The sequence below is a fragment of the Mytilus trossulus genome, chromosome 1 (genome assembly GCF_036588685.1).
Source record: "Mytilus trossulus isolate FHL-02 chromosome 1, PNRI_Mtr1.1.1.hap1, whole genome shotgun sequence".
In the NCBI taxonomy this organism is placed as follows: Eukaryota; Metazoa; Mollusca; class Bivalvia; order Mytilida; family Mytilidae; genus Mytilus; species Mytilus trossulus.
Window position 1 is genome coordinate 30,826,431 of NC_086373.1, and position 16,530 is coordinate 30,842,960.

Here is a 16,530-nt window from a genome sequence, read left to right on the forward strand (position 1 = left end):
ACCCCGTCTTTGCTCTATTGAGAGGGTTCCTGTCTCGAAGGATTATTCATAGCTTCTCAATAGCATATATATATCCTTTTCCAGATCTGTAAGCTTATGAATAAAATTTAAATAAAAAAATCAGAATAACCTAAATATGTTTTAGGTCTTCTTTTGATAAGTACAGATTTTCATATTAATTTCTCTCTTCGTTAAGACTATTTTCTTATGATACAATTTCAATGCCGTTTACAACTAATTTGTTTATTCATTTTGTTCATAACTGCGTTTTTCTAATGCACTTCTTTCATTGCCTTCGCAGTGTTCGGTATTTTGTTTTTTGTTGCACTGCAATGTGTCGTTGTTTACCTCTTATAGTTAATGTGTATCCCTCAGTTTTAGTGTGTAACCCGAATTTTGTTTTCTCTTAATCGATTTATGACTATTGATCAGTGGTACACTACTGTTGCCTTTATTTATTTCTAGGGTAACACTTTGAAATTTGAACTAAATTTTACGATAAAATTTGTGTCCTTTTCTGTAAAATAAAGATAAAACATCATATGCATTCGTTTTGTGTATTATCTCAAATGCATATTTCACTGTGTTTTTATGCGATTTGTTGCATTTTCTATATTTTGTAAATAGTCAATTTCGATGTACCCCAGTGTCCTTAAATCTTAAACATAAACTTCAACTTTCTTTTAAATTGGAAAAAGGTTCGAAATAGTTGTCTATAGAATTATCACAACCACTTTATAAGTTTAATTCAGGCCTTTATTTGGCTTCTCAGAAAAAAACATTCTTAACTTGTAGAGAGGGTGAATTCACACTTTCGATCGCAAAGTGTTTTATACATTTGATTTAAAAAAAAACAACAACACTTAAGTGATGCAGTATATAGCTATTTATCATTGCTGTCCGAAGATAATTGACGTCAATTCGGATGTACTTTATCAAAAGAGAAGTTGCATCCTATTGTGAAGACCCCTCATTCAATTTGTGTTTGTTATCTAACTCAATTTATTTGGTTTGAACATCGAAAACCTACTGTGAGCTATTTTTATATAACTACCCTATTCGATAACTAACATAATACGAACCTATTTACCAACCACGTTATAAAATACCAATCCTTCAAATCAGTGTTGAATTGCAGGTATATGCAATATGTTTGCATTATAGAAAGAATAAAAGAACATTCGTACTCGATAAAAACAGTAGAAAAGCCCCACCGACAAGCCACGCTTCTTTCAAGTTTCTTCGACTATTTCTCAAAACAATGTAAACCTTCCCTAAACGTAAGTATATTGTTTATGAATAAGCTAATATAATTTATGAAAATTAACAGGTATAAATATATGTCATGTTTCAATTTTTTAAAATGCACAGTAAAATCAAGTATTTCTAAACAAATTATAAAGTTACCACAGAGCTTTCGATTTTGCCATAGCATTAAAGGCTTTCCGTTTGAATTTTTCTCGGAGCTCGGTACTTTTGTTGAATTACTTTTTTTTTCTATTCAACATTACAGATTTATTAAATAAAGATTTCAGTTTGACATAACTGATAAAAACATAAGTCATTTTGTGCAAACAAATACTTGTATTTTAACCATATGTTCAAAACAATATGTACATAAATTAATGACAGTTGTAATTATACACCAGATGCTTCACTGTTGTACCAGATGACCAAGTCGTCTATATTGCTTACTTAACAATTTAGATACGGGTTGCTTTGCGTTGTTGAATTATCAGGTAAAGTTCTTAATACTTGTTTTCTTTATCAGTAAGAGTAAAGAGTTCTTTAAAATTTTATTAAACTAAAATTTTACTATTTTTTGTTTTGTTTGGGGTTTTTTTTTGAGAAAAAAAATAACTCTGTATGATTGAATAGCTTTTAACCTCAGAACACCTTTCATGTTGTTTTTTTCATCTCTTTTTTTTCTAAGTTGAACAAAGTCGATAACATAAAGTAAAGCTATTTGAGGCTACGTGATGACAAAATGTGATATAAATTAAAGGACAGCCTGACCGTCAGTGACGTATACAAAACATTTAAACCACAAACAACATCAACACCTGAATTGCATGTACATGGGTGTGGACAGGCACATGATGAACATGACATGGTTAAAACATGTTTTTGATCCCTTAATCAGCGTCTTAATTGAGACCGCTGAAATTGTCAATACACTCATCATAGATACCAGATAGGAATTTTGTAATTACGTCAGACGGGCTTTTTGTCTACAGAAAACTCATAAGTGACGCTTGAATAAGAAAACGTGTTCTAGATAAATTTCGAATTTGAAGAGCATTAAGAACCAAAAATTCCGAAATAGTTGCCAAATTCAGCTTAGGTAAGCTATTCATGACGTGGAAAAGCATTAGTATTTCAAAAACTCAAAATTATATAATCAGTTATTTTATAATTATAACCATAAAAATGATAATTCAGGTCAACGCAGAAGTGAAAAAATAAGTTTGAAAGGAAAAGACTTATCTGATCCCTGAAATGAGCACAAAAATACTACACCTTTGAACTTCCAATATGTAATTACTGACAAATATTTATTCAACAGGAAGAAAATGGGACATTTTTGAAAATATACCTTTCCATTAAAATACTAGATAATGCTACTAATACATGTATCTGACCCTTTTTTTTCTTTCTTTTTTTTTGAACGAAGGAGGATCCTACTTCGTCAAGAAACTTATGTACCACTGATTCTTAAAATGAAATGTGAATTACATTTCAAAATATATCTCCAATGGCCTTTAAACTAATAAAAAGACTATCAAGCAGAAATTATTGAAAAGTCAAATAATAATTATCAAGGTAATTTTCAGTTTTGAAGTCATGTCAACGTTAACACTATCTTTATGGATTTTGTGCGATATTACATGTATAAAGAAATCAAATTTTCATCCCCCTCAAGCAATGTCGACTTTCAATGAAAATGGCTATATGTGTTTATGTCCTTTTGGCCATCAAGTATTCAAATGTTTCAGTTACTCTAGATCCTTGGCTTTCAAATACTCGGCTTTGGGCGTTCCTAATAAAGGCAGAAACATCAAAGCACTTCGTACGCACGAAATATTTGAATTGGGTTGTTCATTTTAATAGAACATGGTCAATATGCAGTTGGTAAACTTTCAGTCTCCGATGGTATCATCAATTCAGTAGTCATTAATTCGGTACTGATATAATCTTCGTGTTAAACAAACCTTTCCTAAATTGTACGTTTATAAAAAATTATGAATTCTTACCCCAGGTAAATTTGACCCTTTATGGATTTAACCTTAATTTTTTTGTGGGGGGAGTCCTTGTGGTCATATAGCTCTTCAACCCTTTCGGTTCTTTAATATCTTAGGCTTTCAATTAATCAGTTATGGATTTTCTGGATGAAGCTAATTCCCAAAAAAAGCGCTGATGACGCATGTAATATGTATAATTTTTTTCTAACTTTTTTTCAGTCAAATCCCTAATATGCTTGGGAATATCTGCCTGTGCCTTATCAGCATTGTAATACATTATACAACAGCAACTATTCAATCATTATACTGTCCACCTACATATAATAAATGTCTGTATGACAGAAGTAGCAATTCAAGACCAAAGGACGTACCAGGAGAGGAAATTGTCAGTTATTGCATTAATAAGTTTTTATGGGAAAATCCTCCATTTGACTATAAGGAAGATGATGAAGTATTGAATTTTGTGAGACAAATGTTTGTTAAATCCCAGTTTGATAAGAAAAAGAAAAAACTGTTTGTTCGGAAAGAATATAGAATGCTGACAAAGAAGGAAAGAGAAAAATACCATGCAGCTATCAATAGACTAAAGAATGATAAGGTAAAGAATTGTTTTATAAAAATATTGACGCGTACAGTTCAGTTGAAAATAACCATGTAAAATCTACCTGACAGGTAGAAACCAGTTAAGATCATGCCTTCATAATTTTGACCGTTATGGAATGACCGTTCCAAAGGAGGATATAGGACATGTTCCTTATGTCGTAACTTTTAACAAATGTGACCTACCGAATTAGACTTTTTGACGGGGTTTTAATAACATGAGCAACACGACAGGTGCCACACGTGAAACATAGATTTTCGTATCCCAGGCAAAGATAACCTTAGCCGTATTTGGCACAACGTTTTGGAATTTTGGATCCTCAATGCTCTTCAACTTTGTTCTTGTTTGGCTTTATAAATATTTTGAAATTAGCGTCACTGATGAGTCTTATGTAGACGAAACGTGCGTCTGGCGTACTAAATTATAATCCTGGTACCTTTGATAACTATCTGCTAACCCTTCCGGAGCACCCAAAATCAACCCCAGTTTTTGAAGGGGTTCGTTTTGCTAAGTCCTTAGTTTTTTATGTTGTGTCTCGTGTACTATTATTTGTCTGTTCGTCATTTCTTTTATAGCCATGACGTTGTAAATTTATTTTCGATGTATGAGTTTGACTGTTCCTTTAGTATCTTTTATCCCTCTTTTAGGACGATAAGGCACAATTTACAAAACGTACAGTTCTTTGAGAATAATAAGATAAAATACAAGATTGATATTTGCCTGACACGTTCTGACAATGGGGACCAATGTTTTAACTAAAACATTGAAATGACACTGACACGTACAGATCGTTTTAATCAATTAAAGTTAAAATATTGTAGAAATATTGTATAATGCTTGTTTGTTGTTTTAATTTAAATAACACACTTTCGTTGTCAGTTTGTTTTAGATTTATGAGTTTGACTGTCCCTTTGGTAGCTTTCGTCCCCCTTTTACAACTTTTTTAATAAACGTTTGTTATCATGTCAGCTTGTATTCTTTATCAAAAAGTCCTTGCTCTTACAGTGGCGGATCCAGGGGGTTGGGGTTCCGGGGGTAACCCCCCTTTTTTGGACGATCAATGCATTTGAATGGGGACATATAGATGGAACTGCCCCTTTTTTTCTGGGTTGGGAACCCCCCTTTTTAAATGGCTGGATCCGCCCCTGCAGACTTACACTTGCACTCTTTAACTGTTTCAAAACATATACTGTAAACCAACTTTCGCGAGTAGAAAAATAACGCGATATTAAATCGTCGCGAAAAACAATAACTTGGATCATTTCCTATGAAACTACATTAAGTAAATAAGTACATCGCGAAATTTAGTCGTCGCGAAGTTGGCTAGCTGGGAATAAACGCGAAATAAAGTATCCGCGAAAATAAGTTGGTTTACAGTATTTGAGTATTTGAGAATTGTGTGTTGATGGTAATTTTGTTTACCTCTGTTTAAACTATTTAAACTAATTCGTGACTCGAGACGATTGACACATCGCCACAAAATGGTCAGTTTATTTTCAACTTTGGGTTTGAATGTTCCTTTAGTAATTTTTTGCCTCCCTTTGAAGAGCACCTTTCTTTCTACTGTCTTTTAATTTTTTTGTGTGTCGCTTAGTTGCTGTCTCATTGGTGTTTAACCCAGATCTTTTTTTATTCATAATACTTATAATTGCAGCTAACTATATTTCTTCTCTCTATTGCTTGTGTTTATATTGCAATCATAGAGGTGGGACACATGATTGCAGATCCGATCAGAGTAGCACATTTTGTTATGATAGACTCCAAAAGAGTATGTCCATTCTAAAAAAGATAAATTTTCGAAGGGAAACGAACAATTGAAAACTTTAATCTGTTAGTTTTCAAATTGACTGATTGATTGATTCTGACCGCAACTGTTATCAAACTGGAGATAAAGGATACTACAGATACAGTTAAGTCGGCTTCATATCTTGACTTACATCTCAAAATTGACAATGAGGGTCGGTTGAAAACAAAACTTTACCACAAAAGAGATGATTTCAGCTTTCCAATTTTGAACTTTCCATTTCTAAGTAGCAACGTTCCAGCAGCACCTGCATACGGGGTATATATCTCCCATATGATACGATATTCCCGTGCTTGCATTTACTATCATGATTTTCTTGATAGAGGGTTACTGCTCACAAGGAAGCTATTAAACCAAGAGTTCCAAATGGTGCAGTTGAAATCATCCCTTCGTAAATTTTACGGACGCCATCACGAGTTGGTTGACCGTTATGAAATAACCGTTTCACAAATGATATCGGATATGTTCCTTACGTCGTAACTACAATCCCCTTCCCTTTCATGCATGTGACCTACCGAATTCATTAATCACATAAGCAACACGATGGATGTGGAGCAGGATCTGCTTACCCTTCCGGAGCACCTGAGATCACCCCTAGTTTTTGGTGGGGTTCGTGTTGTTTATTCCGTAGTTTTCTATGTTGTGTCATGTGAACAATTGTTTTTCTGTTTATCTTTTTCATGCTTAGCCATGGCGTTGCCAGTTTGTTTTAGATTTATGAGTTTGACTGTCCCTTGTGTATCTTTCGTCCCTCTTCTATCAATGTTGGCTATTTTATGATGGGCAATATGCATTGGTTGAGGAATCCAGGGTGCTCGTAGAGACTAAAAATTCTAGGCAATTAAGATTGGAGTCGATCACACCGGCCATGTAGTGCGGTGGCTCGACAACTAAGACCATGAGGGCTATGCTAGTTTTTAGAATCTGTAACGAAAACAAGTGAACATATATTAAATAGTGAGTTTGCCTTAGTAAATTTCTTTATGTGAATAGGAATTTTTTCACTATTCAACGCTTATACCTAGTGTTAATATTATAGTTATCAAAGGCACCAGGCTTATAAGTTGATACGCCAGACGTGCGTTATCTAGAATAACAAAAACACATCTAGTATGATGGTGTATAAAAGAATTAAAGTCATATGAAACCTCAAATCTAAAAAAATAATGCATATGTTTTTTTATAAAAAAGTAAATGGATAGTTTACATTATAAAACTTATGCACTCATTTTTAGCTCACCTGGCCCGAAGGGCCAAGTGAGCTTTTCCCATCACTTTGCGTCCGTCGTCCGTCGTCCGTCGTCTGTCGTCGTCCGTCGTCGTCCGTCGTCGTCCGTCGTCGTTAACTTTTACAAAAATCTTCTCCTCTGAAACCACTGGGCCAAATCAAACCAAACTTGGCCACAATCATCATTGGGGTATCTAGTTTAAAAAATGTGTGGCGTGACCCGGTCATCTAACCAAGATGACCGCCACGGCTAAAAATAGAACATAGGGGTAAAATGCAGTTTTTGGCTTATAACTCAAAAACCAAAGCATTTAGAGGAAATCTGACATGGGGTAAAAATGTTTATCAGGTCAAGATCTATCTGCCCTGAAATTTTCAGATGAATCGGTTAACCTGTTGTTGGGTTGCTGCCCCTGAATTGGTAATTTTGAGGAAATTTTGCTGTTTTTGGTTATTATCTTGAATATTATTATAGATAGAGATAAACTGTAAACAGTAATAATGTTCAGCAAAGTTAGATTTACAAATAAGTCAACATGACCGAAATGGTCAGTTGACCCCTTTAGGAGTTATTGCCCTTTATAGTCAATTTTTAACCATTTTTCATAAATCTAAGTAATCTTTTACAAAAATCTTCTCCTCTGAAACTACTGAGCCAAATTAATCCAAACTTGACCACAATCATCTTTGGGGTATCTTGTTTAAAAATTGTGTGGCGTGACCCGGTCAACCAACAAAGATGGCTGCCATGGCTAAAAATAGAACATAGGGGTAAAATGCAGTTTTTGGCTTATAACTCAAAAACCAAAGCATTTTGAGGAAATTTGACATGGGATAAAAATGTTTATCAGGTCAATATCTATCTGCCCTGAAATTTTCAGATGAATTGGACAATCGGTTGTTGGCTTGCTGCCCTCCAATTGGTAATTTTTAAAGAAATTTTGCCGTTTTTGTTTATTATCTTGAATACTATTATAGATAGAGATAAACTGTAAACAGCAATAATGTTCAGCAAAGTAAGATCTACAAATTAAGGAGTTATTGCCCTTTATAGTCAATTTTTAACAATTTTCATTAATTCGGTAAATTTATGTAAATTTTTACCAAATATTTTTCTCTGTTACTAATGGGCAAGGTTCATTATAGATATAATTGTAAGAAGCAAGAACGTTCAGAAAAGTAAGAACTTCCAACACGTCACCATCACCAAAATACAATTTTGTCATGAATCCATTTGTGTCCTTTAATATGCACATAGACCAAGGTGAGCGACACAGGCTCTTTAGAGCCTCTAGTTTAAAGAAAAAGTCTTTAAATTGTCCACATTTAGAAGAAGTTTACCTTTTTTTAATTGCTTGCTTCCAGGAAGCATTTCGCCGACCCTTCTCGTAAAAATCTGGTGATCGCAATACGCATGGATCTGTCATTAAAATAAACTATTTACTGATTGTACATGTTAAACACGTGCTTATTATCCATGCTCTTTTGTTGATTGTTTACTTTATTGAGGTGACAATCGTTGAACTACGGCTTCAAAATACAACAGTTAAGTAGCTGCCATATTTTCACCTCATAACATACAGAGATAAAAAAAATATTTGACGATTATACGATATGTTTGCGTAAAAAAATGATAAAATCATGCACTGAAGACTGAGTTTATAATATATACATGCATTGTTTCAAAAATTGGATAGACATTATTTTTCACCAGTCACTCGTTTCATATGACTTTAATTTATTAAACTAAAATCTAGTGTAATTCCCGATATATATCTTATAGATTTATTGGGATATGATTGGTTAAAGGAGGTTAATACATATATTTGGTATAGGGTGTTAAAAAAACACGGGGTTATTTACCATAAAGGTTTAGTTACCATACGGGCTAAGTGAGTAGTTCTTTCCCTTTAAAAAAAATTCCAAAAAATCTGAAAGGTTTCAACCTGAGGCGAAGAAACTGATGATGAACGATTAAAATACATTTATGAAACATATTTAAAGTTAGAAGGGTGTTACTGTTGGAATTGTATGCTAACAGTAACCACTGCTACTGGGTTTTATTTTGTATGAAGACTTAATCACTTTGATAGGCCGTTAGTCTAAATGCAACATGGGAAAATAGTATGTAAGATAAATTCATTACACGGTTTGATAGTGACCTAATACGATTTAAAAAGGGTATGTAAATTCCATATGGGGATTTGCGCTTCGCCCTTATCCCAGTTGGAATTTTACAAATCCTATATATATCCTATTAGGTCACTTACACACCATGTAACTAATAATATTTATTTCACTAAACCAAAAAAAAAACCTCATAATTATCAAGGTTATACTGGTCACAGTATAGAAAAACAAGTTTAAAATGTGAAAAATAAATCTGACTAAAAATATATTAATTAATATTGTTTGTGTTAACAAAATGTTTTTATCTTTTAGAGCCTGAAACCAAATGTGTATGATTGTCTTGCAAATTTCCACAGGAGTTCCTCTGTCAAAAACGCCCATTTTGGATCGGCATTTCTTCCGTGGCATCGTCTCTTATTAACCATGTAAGTATTGGACATTAGTATGACGACCATTTTCACTGAACTAGTTCACAAATTTATGTTAAGGAGTCAGTTGAGACCCATTTCCAAATGCGAGATTTTCTCGCTGTGTTGAAGACCAATTAATGACCTTGGACTGTTTTCTGCTCTTTGATCGGGTTGTTGTCTCTTTGACACACTCCTAATTTTATTATCTAGTAGGAACAAAGCGGGTATGCAGTAGAATGTTAAGCAAACAACAGTCAGTCAATGCAATAGTCGATATGAAAAGAGGAGGGTTGAGATATATAAAAAAATCTAGAATAACTCCACTATATAACAAGTTAGGAACTTTTTTTTCCAATTTAACCAATTTGGCTTAATTTTTTGTTATTTAATGTTGATTTTTTGGTTGGACAAATGGCATTTTTAGAGCTCGACATGTTTGGTTTTGTATTAATAATCAAATACCGATTTTGATATCACACACGTGTACAAAACTCATCTGGTTTTGAGTTAATGTCCCTGTCAAACTAACAATTACAAGGCCAGAAACTCCATGACATTTGTGAAATATCCAAATCAAAAGATCATCTTGGTTAGTGTCGAAAAAGTCCTGGAAAAACATCATTTCGACTCGGTAATTTATTTTTTGTTTGCGAAAGGAGCTCCCATGTGCATTTGAGAATATCATATTCAAGCACGTGCAGTTCAGTGCTACGATAATTTCAATCAGCACTAGGCAAGGCATGTGCAGTAAGATTTGGTGTGTGATATTATAAAAAAAGTGGTATATTAAATTGGTGTTGCAAAGAATGACTATCAACTTACCTCCTATAAAGCTCAAGGCATATCATTGGTTAAAATAATACGTGGAAACACTTAATATTGTTATTACATTAAAACTGTCAGTAGGCATGTTAAAAGAAACTTGTTATATTTCAAATACATAGTCAGTGGGCGCGATATCTTTTGAATTCACAAATAGATGTAGCTGGTACTAGAAGTACGCTCCTTTAAAAAAAAATTATTGTTCTCAAATGAATATACATTGTAAACATACATAATTATAATCTTTCAAGGTTTTTAGACAGACACATGTGTTACACTAGTTTTCTAATTTGCAATAATAAAAGGTTCTGAGTAATGTTGTGTTAAAATTGTGATACCAAGGGTCTTTGAAATTAAAATTGTTATTATTTCCATTTTTTGTATACAGCAGTGCAAATGAATGCTCTTAATATGAAAAACTAAATCACTTATTATATATAGTTCACCAGACACTAACTTTTGATGCTTTTTAAGAGGAAACATATTTTAAAGTAAATCTGAAACACATTGGTTATACAAACAGCATGAATTAAAAAAAAACGGTTTTTAGTTGTCGATACGTCGAAAAGTCTAGCCAGCTCAGATAACATTTTTTTTCTTACCAGAAAAAAAGTTTTGTTGTTTAAATCCTGCCAAAAATTGTTAAAACATTTATTGGTTATTATTCTTGAAAATCACTAACTTTTATCGAATTTGACGGTTTGGAATTTTCAAAATCTTTAAACAAGTTGGTTAACAAAGCACATGAAAAAAGTAAAATTTTGGGTCCAAATTCATTTACCCCTTCCAAACCTTCTACAGACTAGCTTTGCATTCTTTTTATGTTCAATAGTCAAAGGAGTACTGTCCCAATAATAATTGTAATACATTTAATTAAGAAAAACAATAATATTCAGTATGGGGCGAATTCACATAACTTTTTGTCACAACTATATATTGGTTTCTCTCCCGAGACTACATAATGCACCTGTCATCAATAGCAGACGCTAACAGAATTCATTGTTTTGACAGTCTGTCACTATCTAAGTACTGTCTTTGTATTAATGTAGATTATCTATTAGCATAAGCTTGTACCAGGATTGATGTTCAGGTCATATCTTCTAGAATAGTGCCTTTTATATTTGAAAAAAACAAACAGAAACAGTAAGAAAGTACATAAACAAACTCTGTATCAATGACTTACCACTAAAACCATATTACTTCATTATTTAATCATTTATTCAAATCGAATTTCCCAAAACTTCCAAGATTTTTTTCTTAATGATGCCACAAGACACAATGGAAAGTAAAGTTGCTCCAGAACTCCTCCGACTAAGTTTATTGGTGTTTTTGCATTTCGTGTATGAATGGTAGTTTTCTACCTTTTCATCCACGTCATTAAAAAAATATGTACTATAGTTTAATGCTTGGTGGTGTCAAACAAAGAAACAAACACACACAAAATTTAATACTAATCAAAGCGCCCACAAGCAGCAGAACAATCAACATTAATTACATACTAATGATTACAAGTGATTTAATATGTTAAAATATTTATTAAGAATATTACAAAAATGCACAGTTTACTGGATCTGTTTGCATCATTTTTACAGCCAAATGTAAACAACATAAATACTTGATCCCTGTTAAATTTACTGATATGTTAAAACACACTAATGACTTTTAAGATATGTGTAAGAGTTGTCTCCAATATACCAGGTCTACCCTCTTCAATATACCATCTAGTTGAATATAAAGGATACCACTATATTAATGTTTCATTATTAAACGTTATTTTGATCGGCTAACGGCAATCATGAGTCATTCTGAAATAAACCCTCATTTGAAAATGAAATGTAACATTAATGATTACACGAGCATCCACAATGAAGTGTACAAGTAAAAATTAATAGAAAACGTGATTTATAACCAATCAAAAAAATGTAATTATAATTACTGAATGGTTATTAGTGATTAAATACGCAAGTAAAAAGTAAAATAAGGAAAATGCGAAAATCCGAGGACATTTATATACGGAAGGTTCCTAAGCATATTGAAAAATCAAAAGCTCAAACATATCAATGAACGAATAACAGCTGATTTTGTACAGGCATTTTCTTATGTAGAAATGTTAGATTAAATCTTGTGTTATAGGTAGCTAAACTTTTCAGACTGTCGCATAAAGTTTCATTATATTAGCAATGAAGTGTAATCAAAACAAACAGACATGATTGTAATATCTTCCCATTTATAAATTAATTAGGCTTGTTTAATTTTCTTAAAATTTTGAGAAAGTATTTACTTTGAACTTTTGACAAAAATATAAAAATTTCAAAAAATTGAACCAACCGTTTAATCAGAAAAATTACACTGGTTATATAGCAGTTTGACAAAAACTTATTTTGATCATTGAGAAGCTTAATATTCCCTTAACAGCACGACGTCATTAAAACATTCTGTTGATTTTACAGAGTTATCTCCCTGTAGTGTTAGGTACCACCTTAAGTTTAATAACTACAAAAACAAACAAGAAATGTTGGTGATCTTCAGATGTTGTCTGTTCTATGGTCGGGCTGTTGTCTCTTTGACACATTCCCCATTTCCAATCTCAATTTCAAATATGTCAACATAGATTAAGAAAAAGGTATATTGACAAAGCATATTAGCAATAAGCCCCGCCTACTAACACAATATGGAACCCCACTTACCCATCTGGAATATTCACGGTCTCCATGCGGTTGCCTTTAACCAATCATATTCCTAAAATTGTAAAAGAGGTTAGATAGAAACAAATACTATGGCACAATAATGCAATGAAGGGGTTGTATAAGTATCGATCCATATCAAAAGGACTAAACAATAAAAGAAATAATTTACAAAGACAAATACAAAAAATACTATAACACGATAGTAAGATAGTAAACAACGTTTGTACCTAGAATCGATTCTTCAAGAAGTAAAAGCGTTGACCAAGCTCACAATATTAGAATGAAGCACATCCGCGCTTCATACAAAGTGTACAAATAAACTCATCATAGATACCAGGAATAAAATTTAATATTAAAGCCAGACGCGCGTTTCGTCTACAAAAGACTCAACAGTGACGCTCGAATCAAAAATGTTATAGAAGGTCAAACAAAGTACGAAGTTGAAGAGCATTGAGGACCAAAAATTCCTAAATGTTTTGCCAAGTACAGCTAAGGTAATTTACAAAAGAAGTATTCAATTCTTAAGTTAAAACGAAGTAAACTATACCACTTATTGTAATATAAGTATAGTGATTAATATTTTTCAGAGTTGAAACTGCTTTGGATTGTGCAATTCCATACTGGGATCCAACTCTTGACAACAGATTAAAAAATCCATCAGATTCATGTTTGTTTACGAAAAAATTTGTAGGAAGTCCAAATGGAAAAATTGGCTATCCATTTAACAACTGGAAGCATGAGGGAGGAGGATATGTAATACGCAATGTCGGGGGTTTTGGAGGTGAGTTACTAACAAAGAAAAATGTAAACGATGTTTTGTCCAAAAAACGTCACTCTGAGATAACAAACAGTAAAAGTAGACGTTATTTCCTGGAGGAACTGCACGGTAAATGTCATTCTTTTGTCGGCGGTAATATGGCAAAACTGATAACTGCACCACATGATCCTTTGTTTTGGAGCTTGCATGCATTTGTTGATTGCTGGTGGGAAAAATTTAGACAAAAACAACAGAAAAATGGAATCAATCCAGAAAAAGATTATCCTTATACTAGAAAGATAGGACACCGACCTTACGATTTGATGGATGGTTTTGGAAAATTGACAAATCAAGGGTTTGGCATATCAGAAAAATTTACCGTATCCGATAAAACACACACATTTAAGAGGTTTCGAAATATAGATGGATTTTCTAACCGTTTCACTAAGGACATATACACATGTCAGCCGTTTCCGTCTTGTAGTAAAAGTAAACCAAGCTGTGGGTCTCCCTGGCTTGATTGTAACAAATTAACATGGGAGTGTGTTCCAAAAACAAATAAAGCCGATCTCGATAGATTAGATGCAACTCCAAGTTTTCTAAACACCGTGCAAAATCCATTCGAAATTAATGGAAATGCAGATTCTAATCAATGGGTTTATATAAATTGCTTAATAGTGTTTAAACGCCCACGAAATGTCACGTTTAATTCGTTTCCAATTCACAAGGGTATAACATCAAAAAAGAATGATATTTATGCTGATAGGAGCAAGAACTTAAAAAAATCTTTTCCTAAGGCATACGAAAAACACATAAACATTGGTTCGGGATTCGAAAAGGTGAATATTCGTGTGGAAGGGACAAATTACGATGGCAGGTCAGTAGAGTATGCTATTGTAGACGATAGGTTTGGGATAAGTGAAGCAATGACCTATTTACCTGTACGGAAACCAATGAACCATAAAGCGACACAGGTATTGTTAACAGCATTCGACACAGGTGGCAGGTTATGTCGACCCTATTGCAGAGACAGAAAAGATCCAAAAAAATTTGTTCCGTGTACAGGCTGCTTAAAGATAGATACCAATGAACCTCGGATCTACAGTAATTCTTATGCTGAAAGTGTATCGAAAAGATGGAATTTGCATGATAGCAATGATATAAGCTGTCCTAGGTCGAGCAATGACGGAGTGTATATCAAGTTCTTCTGTAATTTTCTAGACTTATGGCCATGGGAAAAAGTATGAGTCAAACGATTATTTATCAGATATGTATTTAACTTAAACACATTACAATTTACACTGATAAAACTTCTGTACTGCAAAAAATTGTGTTTTGGAAATTCAAATGATGTTCCTTATTATTACCTGAATGATGCTTCTTAAAAAAAGACGTCTGTCATGTTTCATTAAAAAAATTATACCATTCCTGTTTATCATTTTATCTGCTTATTTTCCATTGTTAAAGTATTGGAGCTAACAGTCAGTTACTGTATAGTGGTATTAAGGATGTACACCTCTGAGGAGCCAAAAATTTCTAGAATTAACCTTTTTTTTCTAAACCTGATTTTTTTTAGTTTATATGACTTTAAAAAAATAATTGGTGAAGAAAAAATCATGTAGTGGTGTACTTCCTTTCTTGCTACGGCCCTTTGAAGGTACCCAATTTTGATGATTTTACCAGTTTTTTTCAATTTTAACCTATTTTTGGGCTATTATCATGAAACAAATCACCATTCCACAATTAAACTTTTTGTCATACATGTACTTTCAAAAAAGATGAAGGGACCAATCTGAATAAATTTGGATTTTTTATCAACATATTCATCGACTGGTTTTACATTCATCAGCCGGTAATCTAATCCAGACTGTACAATATATATAGGAAGATATGTCAATGAGACAACTCTGCATCCAAATAACAATTTATAAAAGTAAACCATTATTGGTCAAGGTACAGCCTATAACACGGAGCCTTGTCTAACACCGAACAACAAGCTTTAAAGGGCCACAGAATTGCTGGTGTAAAACCATTTAAATGGGAAAACCAACGGTCTAATCTATATATATATATATAAAACACTATCTGGCTTTGTATTCATATGAATCAGAATTTACACAATATTTTCTCAAAGATAAAACGAAAAAAAGTATTATTTTACCAGTACTTCTAAAAGTTCTGATATGTTTATGATGTCTTGTCAACAGAGATAAATTTAGTAAGTTTTTGCATAAATTTATCTCAGTCGATTAGAAATAGCAATGAATTGAGAGAAAACAAATATGGGTAACAAACTAAAACTGAGAGAACATATAAATAAAATAAGAGGAAAACAAAGTAACAAACATGTTCACTTAACTGTTTCAAAACTAAACGCCAATACGAATAAACATAGAAACGAACTACTAGTATTGGATTTCTACTGCCATCTTCCTGATTTAGTATAGGACATGATAAGTATGTAAGTTATGTCAGTGAACTTGCTCTTATATAGATTGTTTTACGTTTTTTGTTTTATACTTAAAAAAGAAGATGTGGTATGATTGCAAATGAGACAACTCTCCACAAGAGACCAAAATAACACAGAAATAAAAAAAACTATAGGTCACCTTACGGCCTTCAACAATAAACAAAGCCCAAACCGCATAGTCAGCTATAAAAAGCCCCAAAATGACAATGTTAAACAATTTAAATGAGAAAACTAACGGCCTTATTTATTGACAAAAAAATGAACGAAAAACAAATGTATAATACATAAAAAAAACCGACAACCACCGAATAACAGGCTCATTGACTTAGGACCGGCACATACATACTGTAGTGGGTTTAAACATGTTAGCGGGATACAA

The 16,530-nt window shown here is 32.9% G+C and overlaps 1 protein-coding gene across 1 annotated transcript; it reads left to right on the forward strand.

The window, feature by feature from the left end:
- The first annotated feature begins 1,633 nt into the window (after positions 1–1,633).
- LOC134721338 (uncharacterized) lies at positions 1,634–15,081 on the forward strand. The gene is made up of 4 exons (XM_063584276.1): positions 1,634–1,739; positions 3,462–3,840; positions 9,318–9,430; positions 13,512–15,081. Exons 2-4 carry the CDS (start codon positions 3,475–3,477, stop codon positions 14,926–14,928), a joined length of 1,896 nt encoding a protein of 631 aa, XP_063440346.1. The 5' UTR covers positions 1,634–1,739; positions 3,462–3,474; the 3' UTR covers positions 14,929–15,081.
- Positions 15,082–16,530: the final 1,449 nt, after the last annotated feature.